This window comes from Palaemon carinicauda, chromosome 6 (genome assembly GCF_036898095.1).
Source record: "Palaemon carinicauda isolate YSFRI2023 chromosome 6, ASM3689809v2, whole genome shotgun sequence".
In the NCBI taxonomy this organism is placed as follows: Eukaryota; Metazoa; Arthropoda; class Malacostraca; order Decapoda; family Palaemonidae; genus Palaemon; species Palaemon carinicauda.
Window position 1 is genome coordinate 167,488,696 of NC_090730.1, and position 16,049 is coordinate 167,504,744.

At 39.0% G+C, this 16,049-nt stretch overlaps 1 protein-coding gene across 3 annotated transcripts in view; it reads right to left on the reverse strand.

Annotated features, from left to right (window-relative positions):
* Nucleotides 1–16,049, reverse strand: part of LOC137642802 (myotubularin-related protein 9) — a 113,730-nt gene that overhangs the window by 32,797 nt on the left and 64,884 nt on the right. For all 3 annotated transcript variants that reach the window (XM_068375669.1, XM_068375668.1, XM_068375667.1), the window contains 4 exons: nt 8,555–8,666; nt 7,498–7,619; nt 7,217–7,323; nt 6,525–6,754 (listed from right to left, as the gene is read on the reverse strand). In XM_068375669.1, the coding sequence (XP_068231770.1) occupies nt 6,525–6,754; nt 7,217–7,323; nt 7,498–7,619; nt 8,555–8,666 (571 nt within the window). The remainder of the gene's footprint in view (nt 1–6,524; nt 6,755–7,216; nt 7,324–7,497; nt 7,620–8,554; nt 8,667–16,049) is intronic.

Sequence of the window (16,049 nt, forward strand, 5' to 3'; positions counted from 1 at the left end):
CCCTCGCCTACTACTGCATTCGTTGCTACGAATGGTCCCAGGGTGTAGCAGTACTCGTAAAGAGACTGGACATCTTTGAGATAGAATGATGCGAACACTGACTTGCTTCTCCAATAGGTTGCATCCATAACACTCTGCAGAGAATGGCTCTGTTTGAAGGCCACTGAAGTAGCCACAGCTCCCACTTCATGTGTCCTTACCTTCAGCAAAGCAAGGTCTTCTTCCTTCAGATGAGAATGAGTTTCTCTAATCAGAAGCCTGAATAGTAAGAAACTGAGTTCTTAGAACTTGGAAAAGAAGGTTTCTTGATAGCACACTATAAGGCTTCTGATTGTCCTTGTAAAGGTTAAGACCTTTTTAGATAGTACCTAAGAGCTCTAACTGGGCAAAGTACTCTCTTCAGTTCATTCCCCACCAAGTTGGACAGGCTTGGGATCTCGAACGACTTAGGCCAAGGACGTGAAGGAAGCTCGTTTAGCAAAAACCGAGCTGCAAGGAACATGTAGCCGTTTCAGATGTGAAAACAATGATCCTGCTGAAGGCGTGGATCTCACTTACTCTTTTAGCTGTTGTCAAGCACACGAGGAAAAGAGTTTTTAATGTGAGGTCCTAAAAAGAGGCTGATTGGAGAGGTTCAAATCTTGATGACATAAGGAACCTTAGGACCACGTCTAGATTCCAGCCTGGAGTGGACAACCGACGTTCCATTGAGGTCTCAAAAGACCTAGGGAGGTCCTGTAGATCTTTGTTGGTGGAAAGATCCAAGCCTCTGTGGCGGAAAACCGCTGCCAACATACTTCTGTAACCCTTGATCGTAGGAGCTGAAAGGGATCTTACTTTCCTTAGATATAACAGGAAGTCAGCAATCTGGGTTACAGTGGTACTGGTTGAGGAAACTGCATTGGTCTTGTACCAGCTACGGAAGACTTCCCCTTGAGACTGATAGATTCTGAGAGTGGATGTTCTCCTTGCTTTGGCAATCGCTCTGGCTGCCTCCTTCGAAAAGCCCCTAGCTCTTGAGAGTCTTTCGAAAGTCTGAAGGCAGTCAGACGAAGAGCGTGGAGGATTGGGTGTACCTTCTTTACGTGAGGTAGACGTAGAAGGTTCACTCCTAGAGGAAGAGTCCTGGGAATGTCGACCAGCCATTGCAGTACCTCTAAGAACCATTCTCTCGCGGGCCAGAGCGGCGCCAACCAACGTCAGCCGTGTCCCTTTGCGAGAGGAGAACTTCTGAAGTACCCTGTTGACAATCTTGAACGGCGGGAATGCATACAGGTCGAGATGGAACCAATCCAGCAGAAAAGCATCCACGTGAACTGCTGAAGGGTCTGGAATCGGAGAACAATACAACAGGAGTCTCTAGGTTATCGAGGTAGCGAACAGATCTATGGTTGGCTGACCCCACAGGGCCCAAAGTCTGCTGCAAACATTCTTGAGAAGGGTCCACTCTGTGGGGATGACCTGACCCTTCCGGCTGAGGTGATCTGCCATGACATTCATACCGCCCTGAATGAACCTCGTTACCAGCGTGAGCTTTCGATCTTTAGACCAGATGAGGAGGTCCCTTGCAATCTAGAACAACTTCCACGAAAGAGTCCCTCCCTGCTTGAAGATGTAAGCCAGGGCTGTGGTGTTGTCAGAGTCCACCTCCACCACTTTGTTAAGCTGGAGGGACTTGAAGTTTATCAAGGCCAGAATAACCGCCAACAACTACTTGCAATTGATGTGAAGTGTCCTTTGCTCCTGATTCCATGTTCCCGAGCATTCTTGTCCGTCCAAAGTCGCACCCCAGCCCGTGTCTGAAGCGTCCGAGAGGAGACGGCGGTCGGGTTTCTGAACAGCCAAAGGTAGACTTCCTTGAGAAGAAAGCTGTTCTTACACCACGCGAGAGAAGACCTCCTCTCTTCGGAAACAGGAACTGAGACCGTCTCTAGCGTCATGTCCTTTATCCAGTGAGCAGCTAGATGATACTGAAGGGGGGGGGAGGTGGAGTCTCCCTAACACGATGAACAGGGCCAGCGATGAAAGTGTCCCTGTTAGACTCATCCACTACCTGACTGAGCATCGGTTCCTTCTCAGCATGCTCTGGATGCATTCTAGGGCTTGGAAGATCCTTGGGGCCGACGGAAAAGCCCGAAAGGCTCGACTCTGAAGATCCATACCCAGGGAGACAATGGTCTGGGATGGGACGAGCTGAGACTCCTCAAAATTGACCAGGAGGCCCAGTTCCTTGGTCAGATCCATAGTCCATTTGAGAATCTCCAGACAGCGACGACTTGTGGAAGCTCTTAAAAGCCAGTCGTCTGACGGAGCCGGACACAAGATCATGGTACTGCTGCACAGTCTGTGAACTGTCAACCATGGGGAAGCGAGGAAGTACAGTGACAACCCAAAGCTGTCTAGACTGTCTGGGTCGTACGGACAACTCCTTATCGGGTTGCTGAGGTTGCCGCACTGCGTCACAACAAGTCACTTCTGCTGGTTGTTGAACGTCTTCCCAGTGACACACTGACTCCGTAAACAAAAAATCCTCTAACAAGGACTAAGCTTGGACTGCATGTCTTGCAACACAGCTCAAGGTCTATGGGAGCAGGTGTGGTAACAGACGGGATTAGCGACTGAAGTGGAACCATTACCTTCCCTGGAAGCATGTTATGCTTAAATAAAAGTCCATAGGAGGCTACGCAGCTAAAGGCTCCTCTCCAAATGACAGAGTCCTCAAGGGAATATCAGAAGGAGGGAGAAAAGCACTTTCTCATCTACAGGGACCATATCCGAGAAAAGCTAAGTTCTCTCAGTGAGGGTTTCACTGGTGCAAAAGCAGCAGACTAGAAGGCAACGTTATGAAACTGCTTGACAGTCTAGTGAGTTGGCAACAACCAAAGATGTGTGACTGAGAAGCATGCGGTAAGGTATGCAGAGCATGTTGTATGCAGAGCATGCTGTATGCAGAGCATGCTGAATGCAGAGTATGCTGTATGTAGAGCATGCTGTAAGGTAAGCAGAGCGTGTTGCATGGCGTGTAACATTTCTCAGAAATTCCATGACCAGTGCTAGAGTGAGTAATATCGCATTACCGTCCATTGAAAGTGCACGTGCCGAGGGAATTGATTTAGACTGTTTTGTTGATGAATTTGATAGCCGGCATGATAATCGTAGAATTAAGCTACACTAAATGTACTATAATCTACTTCACCTCAGGAAAGGGAAACTCGCCCTGAAGATATTTTCGCCATATTTTGCGATTTGTAAAAAATATATTGCAAGGAATACATATATATTTTTATATAAGTAATACAAATAACCTCCATATCATAATGTTTGTGTAGGCATACATGTATATGATTACAAATGCAAGTTATGAAAGTAATGAGGTGTTATATTGTCATTTGTTATTCCCAAGTTGAATGGGAAGAAGCTCAAGTTGAGGAAAAATATGGCAGATGCATGCGTTGAGGTGGCTGACTCATAGCATGAGGTTGCTGTCTCAAGAGTTGCGCTTGCTGTAAGGGTTGCGGATGCGCAGTAGCAGGTTCCTGAGGAACGAGTTAAGGTTCCTGAGGTGTGAGCTGCGAGAGTTGAGGTAGCGGCTGCGCAGAACGCAGTTCTTGTCTCGCGAGTTGAGGTTCCTGAGGTGCTAGCCTTAGGAGTTGAGACTCTTGCCTTGAGGAGGGTTTAGGTCGCTGCAGCGAGTGCTGAGGTGGCTGCCTCATTGATGGAAGAGGTTGTCGTACCTCAAGAGATTGTTGCCTCGCTGGTGGAACCGCAAGCGGAAGCGGAGGAAGTAAGGCATAAGACTCCTGCTCCCATTGCTGAGGTTGCCTTAAGGAAGGTTAAGGTTGCTGCACAACGCTGGTAACTGGCAACTCAGAACGCGGTAAGGTAGCCTGAGGAACCTCAACTTCGTACGCCTGGCAGACTGGACTGCGGTGAGGCGGAGCTCTCGCAGGAGGAGGCGGAGGTTGCTGCACACCGCTGGTAACTGGCAACTCAGAACGCAGTAAGGTAGCCTGAGGAACCTCAACTTCGTACGCCTGGCAGACTGGACAGCGGAGAGGCGGAGCGTTCGCAGGAGGAGGTGTAACCTTCTCAGCCTGAAACTCACGCATTAAGACCCCAAGCTGCGACTGCATGGACTGCAGCAAAGTCGTCTTGGGATCAACAGACGATAAGGTCTGTTGTGGCATCGCCTTACCTCTCTTAGGAGGTGTGCAGTCACCTGAGACTGAGGAGAGTCAGAGCTAACCCAATGACTGCATCCGGGTTGTTGAACTCTAACTTCGTACGTCTGGCATAGGTCTGGACTTTACGTTTAAGAGGTCTTGAGACCTGAGACCAGCGTTTTCTCCCCGAAATTTCTTCTGCAGACGAGCAAAATAAGGGCTCAATCGTCTGCGGGTGGGAGTGACGGTCTCTTAAGACACGCCCGCAACCACCGAGGATACTTCTGTGCGCCGATCAAGGCCTGCCGAACCCTTTTGCCCTTCGACATTGCTTCTCCCCTGGGCTTGGGAGCTTGCAAGAGGTCCCGGACTGGGAGGACGACTGGCACGCACAGAAGTACCCTCACGCACAACACTGACACACTTTGCGCTAATCACTTATCACTTTTGATTTTCTGTTTGCACTTATTTCACTGAACTCGAAACTTTAAGTGGTTTGTACCTGAAACACGCAATTCTATCCTTTCTCAAAAGTTAGTAATTGCGAAAACAGAATTACAATGTAACAGAAAAATCTAATGAAAGATAAATAATTCAGTGGCTGGAAAGAGACTAAACACTAGATCAAATAAACTACGTTTAAAATCTCTCACCGCATAAAGCTTGAGAACAAGAAAAACTCTAGAAACGTTTACCTTCTTCCCCTAAAGAGACTAGGGAGAAGAGCAAAAACGATAACAACGTTACTCGCTTGAACGAAACGTTTATCCTCCTCTTTCTCCCTCCGTCTCTATCTCTCTCTCTCTCTCTCTCTCTCTCTCTTGACTTAGAACCTGAGAGAAGAGCCCAATCATATATATCGTTAAAACATATTATTGTTAAAGGAAAATATTTCCCAAAATGAAAAGTTCCTTTGTAGAATTAAAACCATTAAGTTAAGAAAGAATGAACAAAACGCTAGACACGGTTACTCTTACTGCAACGTGACACCGTGAAAATTCTCTCTCTATCGTAACGATAGAGCGCAAGTTGAACGTTCTGAAACGTCAACAACTGCAGAGACAAAACAAAACGTTAGTTCAACTTTGAAAACAGTACGAGACTATCAAAGAAATTCTTTCAAAAACATTAAAATAGCATAATATGTTAACAGGTAAAACCGAAATGACGGGCTCAATGTTAATTGACTTCGGTACAAGAAAAGACCGCCTACTATTAGGAAAGGTCGAATATAAACAAATATAAAAATTAATTTTAATAATTTTATAATAAAAGGAAGTTAATCGAAGAGGCCTATAAAAGGCGGAGAGATATAAAATAAATCTATAACTTTTGTTAAGCAAAATTAAGAAAGAGAGTCTATACTCTCTTAGACACCAACACTTCCGTCTAAGGGAAGGGTCGGCCATTTAAAGGTGAAAGAGAGTTCATACTCTCTTCGTCACCATAATTAATCAAATTAATTCCAAAAGCTAACTAAGCTAATATAGAAGTTTCCAGTATAGCGAATAGCTGCAAATTTTAGAGAAATACTTCACCAAACCGTGAACAATACTCCAAAATCATAAGCGTATCCAAGAACGTCTTGCCGGAAGCACGACAGAGGAAAAAGTGAGGTGGCGTCAACAACAAGTACTGTAGTACCTGGCCACAGGTGGCGCTTGTGAGTACACCCCCTTCTAGTATAGTGATAGCTGGCGTATCCCTCCCGTAGAATTCTGTCGGGCAACGGAGTTGACAGCTACATGATTATCGGGTAAGTTTAATATTGAAAACTTCAAAATAACAAGAGGAAGAGAAATAAGATAGAATAGTGTGCTTGAGTGTATCCTCAAGCAAGAGAATTCGACCCCAAGACAGTGGAAAAGACCATGGTACAGAGGCTATGACACTACCCAAAACTGGAGAACAATGGTTTGATTTTGGAGTGTCCTTCTCCTAGAAGACTGCTTACCATAGCTAAAGAGTCTCTTCTACCCTTACCAAGAGAAAAGTAGTCACTGAACTAAATTATTACAGTCCAGCAGTTAACCCTTTGAGAGAGGAATTGTTTGGCAATCTCAGTGTTGTTAGGTGTAGGAGGACAGGAGAATGTGTATAGAATAGGCCTGACTATTCAGTGTATGTGTAAGCAAAGGAAAAAATGTACTATAACCAGAGAGAGGGATCCAATGTAGTACTTTCAGGTCAGTCAAAAGACCCCATAACTCTAGCAGTAGTATCTCAACAGGTGAATGATGCCCTGGCTTTTCTCCCTAGATCTAAATTGGCCTTAGCCAACCCTGTGAGTGTTATGATTTTTAGCTTGACAGATACGTTTTGCAGCAAGCAATGTGTTAAACGAACTTAATAGGTGCTTACCAAATTGCGAGGAATATGAATGTTCAAATAACATCACTAGGAAGTTCTCAGCAAACTCAAAGCTACAGCTAAACTGTGCATGGATCTGATAAACACAGTCTAAAAATAAAAGGAAGGTTGGTGAATTAGATTTTGACCGATGAGCACTTGGGGTATAGCAAGATCGAGCATGACGAGTTGCAAAAGGATGTCCTCCTTGAATCCATTCCCTCTCTATCAATGCTTCAAATCTGCAAAAGAATGGGGATGTATGAAAATGTCACATCAATATTTTCCATCACATACTACTTCTTTTTAAAAATTATTCTTGCAATTTGATCACATAGATGAGATTTTGCTTTGAAATTTTGCTTTCAAATACAAAGTAAAGTTCTTCACACAACCTATGGTATGATAGATCATTTAGAATACAGTATAAAATACTTTAGCTTACAAATATCTTTCATAAAGAAAAGCTTACTTTGATCAATTACATCTAAATGATAATTTGAAAAGACTACTGTGAGAAATAAACTGAAGTTTCTCTGAATTACAATGTTTGTAGAGTAAAAATCAATAAAAAAATATAAGGTTTGTCAAGCCCATAATCAGTTAAGAAAAAACTGTTTAGCTTTATAAAACATGGTAACACCCTAAGAGAAACTACCATGACATGCAGAATAAATCAGGTATACTCTAATCAAATCACTTACCCTCTGACTGTTCTGCAGTCTGGGTTCAATATAATTTGTGCAAGAGAAGTCACCTGAAGAGTTGAATCCATACCATCAGTATCATGCACCAAGACAGAAGCTCCTTCCTGAAAATTGAATACCGTATTAGTGCAATTTCATAAAAAATATAAATTGAGTAAAAAAATACATGCCAGTACATTTAAATGTTACCTATAACAAATCATCTTATTTACAATTTTGTTTTTTGCAGCTTCCACGCTCATACCATGATGGGAAAGAGCGCAACGGAATATTCTTACCTGATCCAGACACTGAGCAACAAGACAGGCACAGTTCAATGTTTCTTTGATGTTGTTCATCCAGTTACTACTCTCCAACCTGCTCAGCCACTTGTCTGTTCCAGAGCTAGTATCATTGACCCCTGTAAAGAAGGATTTTATTAAAATGAATCCAAAAGAGTCATCAACAAAGAATTTGAAACTTGGTTTCTGTTTATATAATAGTTATTAAGAATTGCAATCAGTAGAGAAAGAAATAGACTAAGTAGTACTGTAAATTAACAATAAAATCCTATTAATTATAATATAAGCTCAATGTTTTATGGCCTGTAGTTTTAATATCTAGAGGTTTTTTTTTCATGCTCTTCCTATGTGTTACAGTTCTTGGTAAACAAGCATCCATTGATTGATACATTCTTAAATTGGAATGAAAATGTAAATGTAAATCAATGTAAAAGATTTTATCAAATATCTCCTTGATATAAGTCATCTTTTCTAAATCGAGCAAAGTGCAACCACCTACTCTTATTTTATTGGGAGGAAAGGTAATGTGTAACTTCAAAAGTTCAAACTTGCAACAAATGTTTTTATGTTGAACAAGCTGACATAAGTTTTTTTTTAGTTGATACATAAAATATCTGTTCTGATGATTTACTGTTTTCAAAATATATTATTTTAATTGTTCATTTTCTCATATTGTTTATTTATTTCCTTATATTCTTTCCTCACTGGGTTATTTTTCCCTGTTGGAGCCCTTGGGCTTATAGAATCTTGCTTTTCCAACTAGGGTTGTAGCTTAGCTAGTAATGGTAATAAATGTTTCAACAAATTTTAGAAAACTCGTGTTTAAAAACTTTTAAACATCTCCCAATAATGTCAAAAGTAAAAACTGAATAAAATCAACCTTTCAATCCCTATCATTTGATAGATCAAAGTTTTATTTAAACTACAACACATGACCAACTCCTATAATCATCTACCGAACTAATTCGGACACACCAAAAGTTGGTAGCTTAAGAGAATTTTAACATCAGTAATTAGATATACTGTAGATATAATTAAAATTTTGAATACTAACCATCCATAAGCTTTGTAATTGACTCAAGCAAAACGTGGTGACGATCAATAGGTTTATGAACTCTGCGCCAATTTGGGTAGTGTGGCTCTGGCTCATATCCACCACCGCGTAACTGTCAAGAAGAGTAAATAAATATATCATATGCTTTGGGACAATTCTGCACTTAGGGCTCTACTGTATTCATACAAATGGAATGCTCAGTCGGAAAACCCTAATTTCATACATTTTAAACATAACCAATATACAGTATACTATAGTTTATGCATGAGAAAAAATCCGATGAGTCCTAAAATAAAACTGACTAAAGAGGTAACCAAATAACATAAATCTTTAATCCGTAAAGAAGGTAAAAACTGACGAGAGGTTTCCATAAAAAAATATGCTATGATTTCTGTTCTAAATCAGAGCAGCTTTAAAATCAAAAAACCTTTCTGTGACCCTTATCTTATGATTTGCAAAGCTATGAGTCATTTGTTGACTCAATGGAAATACATTGATCTGGTCTTTCTCAATTATATAATAATATTCCTCAGTTTCCTCAGGTACAAGCTCATGGCATTGTTGCAACTGATCATAGCCATGATGCTGACACCAAAGGAGAGCCACATGTGCAGGATATGAGCATTAACCATTTAGAAAACAGACAACCACCAAGACAATCAAAAGGAATCCATAGTAGGCTACAAAACATCGTTACCTGGCGACTAGTTATTTGAACATTAGGACCATTCACTCAGAAAACTGCCTTTTCCTATTAATCTGCTGTTTTAGCTTCAGCTACTTTGATTGTTTAATAACATTTATCTTTTAATTGTTATATGTTTTAGTTTACCTTCGAACCATTGTTAAACTTTTCCATTCTTCAACTGAAGCGTTACTTTCAAAAGTGTGAAAGAGCCTCTGTTTTTTTGAAATATACAATGATATATAACTGGATTTTTAATACCCAATAACCTTTTTACCTGAACTACCTACTTCTGAACAGGTTAGATGTGAGAAGTATTCATTGAATTTTGCTTTAACAAAAATAGAAAGAAAGAAGAGAATGTCATAGGAAAATATATTATGTATTAAAAATATTTTAGGTAAGGAATATTGCAGTAAAAAGGGTCTTCAAGTACAGCAATGGATTGAACCTATGCACTTTTGTTGTATCCCCCTTCTCCCTGAACTGCACTTTAAGGGAAATACTAAAGAAAAAAAAAAAAACTATAATTATGATATAAAAATCTAGTGTTCTGGTGTGGGAGCAAACTTCACATACTTCTAATAACCTACGCTCAGCCAGGACAAGTAAACCTATGGCACTGACTTAATGTAAACTTATTGAAATATGTTTAGCTACCATAGGGAAGAAACAGTTTTGGTGAAGGGATTTATGAATTTAAGCATTTCTAACTTGTATTAATAATAAAGCATATATACCGAGAAGTCAAATGAAGGACTTGGATGTTCTGTTAAAATATAAGATCATCATCATGATGGATGAAATTACCCTCATCATATTCCATCTTCAAGGCTGATTATGAATACTGCATTCCATGTGGAGACTTTAACCGAGTGATTCATTCTTACAGAACAAATAAGTGGCAAGCCACAGGGAATAGCTCTACTAACCTCAAGTTGAAAACTATTTGACCACCCATTGAGAAATAGCAAAATTTAACTCCCTGATAGTAGGAATAGCATAATTTTGATGAAGTTACATGTGACATAATTACATTACTCACATTTATTACAGTAGAAGTGGGTCAGATTTTGTACCTCCGATGTCCTTTCATACAGAATTTGTTAATGAAATCAATTTTGTATTTGGATTGAATTTCCTCTATACAATCAAGAAGGGAGAACTACCCATCTGCATGGTCAGTCTATTAGTGAGGTACTGATATCATTACAATACTAATAATGTATTAGAAAAAAAAAAATCCCTGGAATTTTGCCACTCAATTTCAAGCTGGAGTTGAATTTCATCCCATAATATATAGATATCCCTACTGATTTTAAGGCAATAAATTGTGACGGGCCGAGAGAAAGGTTGCGACTCAAAGGCAGGGAGCAATCAACTGAGTAACTTTGTTATAGAACACTCCTTTATATACAAAACCTCAAGGCAACAGGCATTTTCATGTTCACATGACAGACAATGTTACAGAGGAAAACCGGAGACATGATTATTCAGGTTCTTTTTAGTGCGAGGGAAGAGCGCAGATACAAGCATAATATATACAAAATAATTTATGTACGATCGTGTGACACACGGTTGGTACAAAATGGTTAAAGGTGACCCAAAGCTTGACTTCTTACTCTAAATCTCAAAACAGTCGAGAAAAGTATTCTTGTAAATATGTTCCCTTTGCTGACGATAAGAAAAAAAAAAAAGATACAGTACTGAATTTCTCTCCCACAAGTGTCTGGTCCACTAAAGATAGTGTCAAAGCACTAACACAACAAAGAAAAAGTTTTCCACAGTTGGATCTTTACGCCTGTAGTATGGTTCTCAGTTCTTGCAAAAAAATGGAGAAAAGTAGACATAAAGAAACCCACCCTTGGAAAGTGTGATGTAGTAAGACAGTAAAAGATGTAAAAGCTAACAGGAAAATCGTATTCATTACATGGTGCAATAATGATGCCTCTTCCAGCCGTTCGTATTAAGCTCTGGTGGAGCTGTGAAGGACTAGAGAAGTCCTCTCTCTGAGTTAAATTGTTCTTCATATGGGGAGACTTCTCAAAGTGCTGAAAGTCTCCAGTGGCCATTGCCTCGATAGAACAAAGCTCTAAAATTGAGGGAGGGCTGCTTTTTAACCTATGATTGCAAACACTGATAGCTTCTTTTGAAAGTTTAGGTAAAAGTTTGTAAGCACAGGAATTGATGTGTCGGAAGAACTGAAGCAAACCATCACATAAATGCAAAAATCTGCCCGGTATGGTTTGACCGTTGAAGGTCAGCATCCTATTGGTGCAACTGCAGCAATAGAGGTTTTAGAAAATCCTCACATCCTAAGAGGTATCCCAGGCGAGCAGTGAGAATCACCGGGAATTATTTAAAATGATGTACGACTATACAGTACAGTATAAGCCTTTGTGGTATCATACAAAAAAACTATTGTCGACTGTAACATATCCAAAAACCCTTGAAAAGCCATTTCTGTCTCTTCTAAAACCACTGGTATCCCATAACTGATAATAAGTGAAACAGTCCAGCAAGTGAAATGATGACTCAAGTGAAACAATCTTAAAATTTAATACAGTACAAAGAAATGAATGAGTTGATAGCCGCAGGAATCAGGTGAGTTTTCAGATATTAAGAGCTTGTGTAAAAAGTGAATAAGCATAAGGAAGACAGCCTATCTACTACCATTAATAAATAGTTGAAACTTTTACCAGATATGCTCTTACAAGTGAGGGGAAACTGTGAAACAGTGTTTTGTATTTCAAAAAAAAACATAACATATAAAGAACTCTATTGTGTCATTACATTCTTTTAATTTGGAAGTGTATTCCCTTCGTAGAAAACTCTTAATTTCACAAAGGACAATCTGGACCTATCTCACAAAGGTCAAGATATCTAAGAAATATCTTAGCATATCAGCTTTATATACTTTCCAATTCTAAAATTTTTCCTGAGAAATATTTAGGTTAGTTGCAAATTTCGTTTACTTTCAAAATATAAATATGTTACTTCTCTTCATGTTCTTCAAATTAAAAGTCATTTCAATAGTAATGATACCGACAAAGAATTACCTAAATATGCAATCCAGATAAAAGTATCTAATGTCACATACTTACTGAGGCAAAGTAAAGATATCGTTAATATGCCTGTTTCATAAACAAGATATACAATCCATTGTTTAAGAATAATTCTAAAAAAATTTCTTCAAGGCTCTACTCATAAAAAATCCCTTACAACATTAGAATGACGATAAATATCCTCAGACAAAATCCCTTAAAACATTGGAATGACAATAAATATCCTCAGAAAAAATCCCTTAAAAAATTAGAATGATGATAAATATCCTCATAAAAAAATCCCTTAAAACATTAGAATGACAATAAATATCCTAAGAAAAAAATCCCTTAAAAAATTATAATGATGATAAACATCCTCATAAAATTTCCCTTAAAACATTAGAATGACGATAAATATCCTCAAAAAATCCTTTAAAACATTAGAATGACGATAAATATCCTCATAAAAAATCCTTTAAAACATTAGAATGATGATAAATATCCTCATAAAAAATCCTTTAAAACATTAGAATGATGATAAATATCCTCATAAAAAATCCCTTAAAACATCAGAATGACGATAAATATGCTGCAATATAAAAAAAAAAAATAATGATCATGTAAATATTTTTGGAGTGAATTATAGTAATAAAATACAGTACTGTACTCCAAACAAGAATGCAGATGATTTGTTCTATACCATACTATACCGTATCATGAAAATCAACATGAAATAGTAATGGAATTACTGAGAAAAATTAAGTGACATTACCTTTCTCCTCTCCCTCTAACTGTTGCAATAGATACAAAAAGAAGTCACAGACACACGAGACAACGGTGAGGCTTGCCAACAGAAACTGCCAAACACAGAATGTAACAAAAGCCAGAGCAAAGCACTGCTGAACAATTCACTTCCATCATGTAAACTAAACACTGCTCAATAATGCCCAGATCTAACACTGGAATGTTTGAGTTATTGTCATCTCATAAATAATAACACTGGCATTATCAGACATGATTATGCCATACAATACTGTACCTATACAGCAAGAAGCATTTCAATCAAAAGATGTTTATGTAAAATGTTATTTTTCATTAGTAAAATAAATTTTTGAATATACTTACCCGATAATCATGTAGCTGTCAACTCCGTTGCCGACAGAATTCTACGGGAGGGATACGCCAGCTATCACTATACTAGAAGGGGGTGTACTCACAAGCGCCACCTGTGGCCAGGTACTACAGTACTTGTTGTTGACGCCACCTCACTTTTTTCCTCGGTCCACTGGTTCTCTATGGGGAGGAAGGGTGGGTCAATTAAATCATGATTATCGGGTAAGTATATTCAAAAATTTATTTTACTAATGAAAATAACATTTTTTCAATATTAAACTTACCCGATAATCATGTAGCTGATTCACACCCAGGGGGGTGGGTGAAAAACCAGTGTACAAGACTAAAGGATAGCTAAGTATCCCGTATTTCATATAATCAGTTATCCACAATAACAATGAAATAATAAGTACCTGGTAAGGAAGTCGACTTGAAACCGTTACTCTGCCTTTAATAAGATCGTCTTCCTTACTGAGCGCAGCGTTCCTCTTGGATTGATTGATTTAAAGTTTTCAGGCATCCTGACATCTGAGGTCATTGACGCCGGTAACAATTACTTATGTATACAAAAATAAAAAATAAAATAAAATAAAAAATAAAAGAGTATTCAATTAAAATCATAAAAGTTGAATGTCATAAAGTTAAATAATTTTTCAGAAGACCTGCTTCTGAAATAAATCTAAAAATGCCACTTGCATGGTAGGACACATCATTTCCAAGAATCTTGGCAAGGATGAACCTGCCCACCTCATCTCGAGCCTCAAACAAATATCTATTCCTTAAGTTGTTATAATTGGGGCATTTCAGTCAACAAAATGCCTCACTGTTAAAGGTACTAAACAGTCGTCACAATTACGGGTCGCTGTTGGCCCTTCAGCAGAAACTCATGTGTCAACCGAGTGTGACCAATACGGAGACGACAAAGAGACGTCTCCCATTTTTCGGGGCATCATATTATACCTCCAAGGATATATGACATTTGTTACCTCTCGCATTTTATTCGCATCTAGGGTATCCCCATTGCTGTTGCCATTTATTGCAAACCAATTTCTTGATGTCAGGTAAGAAAATCATTACAGGCAATGGGATACCTTCTTGGCAGCAACTCGGATGCAGCATTCTTAGCCAGTGAATCTGCCTTCTCATTCCCACACACACCTACATGTGCTGGAACCCAACAAAAATTGAACTGTTATACCTCTCCGTCCAATAAGGAAAAGCCATTCTAAAATCTTTAAAACTAGAGGGTTATTAGAATTAAAAACTTCCATAGCTTGAAGGGACACTCCTTGCATCACTAAAAAATTGTAAAATTTACCCTCCTTCTCCAATGCTATTTTCTCAACAGCGGTTTAATATGCCATACAGTTCGGCAGTAAATATGGAAGCGGTCAGAGGAAGTGCACCTCTACAATTAAAACTATTACTATGTACCCCAAATCCAACGCCAGCATCAGATTTGGAGCCATCAGTATAGATAAAAGTTGATCCTCTATGTTCTTTAACATGTTCATTAAAAAGAGACCTGGCTTCTAGGTCTGACATATTCTTCTTATCTCCTATAAAATATTTACAAAAAGATATCTCTGGTAACTTCCATGGAGGCGTTGATGATATCTTGAATGGAAGTACCTTACATCTAATTATATCCAGACTGTTTAATAATTGTTTCACCCGAAAGCCATAGGGTTGAGGAGATTTTGGGTGCATTTCAAAGTATGTTGGGTGCCTTACAAGGCTTGCAGTCTGGAAGGCTAAAGAATTAGGGAGTCTTTGCAATCTAAACCAATACCGAAGGATAGAAGACATCCGGTAAAGGTCTAGTGGTAACTCTCCAGCATCAACAAGGAGACTTGGGATAGGTGATGTTCTGAATGCTCCCGTGGACAATCTAATACCTGCATGATGTATTGAATCTAATATTTTCAACCGGCTTGGGGTGGCTGAAGAGTATACCTCACAACCATAACTAATTTTGGAAAAAATCAAGGCCTTGTATAATTTTAAAATAGTATTGCGGTCTGCCCCCCATGATGTATGGGACAATACTTTTAAAATATTCAGAGCTTCAACACATTTTGCTTTTAGTGCTTTTAGGTGAGAAACCCATGTAAGTCTACAGTCAAATATCAAACCTAAAAATTTGGTTTCCGATACACATGGTATCCGTTGACCTTTAATGTATATATCCGGGTCTGGATGTGCTCCCCGTATACGACAGAAATGTACAATAGTAGTTTTACTTGTTGAGAACTTAAATCCATTCATATCGGCCCATTGGATAATTTTGTCAATTGAGAGCTGTAGTTTTCTCTCAACCGTTGCCATTCTGGCTCCAGCAAATGATATTGAGAGATCATCCACAAATAATGTTGGGAGAACATCCTGGGGAATGGCTGAGGATATCCCATTAATTGCTAGTGCAAAAAAGGGTTACACTCAGCACACTTCCCTGAGGAACTCCTTCTTCCTGGCACTTACTCTCTGATAGAGCTTCCCCAACTCTCACTTGAAAAACTCTATGTGAAAGAAATGCCTGAATAAATAGTGGCAGCTCTCCTCTCAATCCGATTTCATGAATGGTTTTAAGTATACCATATCTCCATGTGGTATCATATGCCTTTTCAAGGTCAAAAAATACTGTAACATGGTG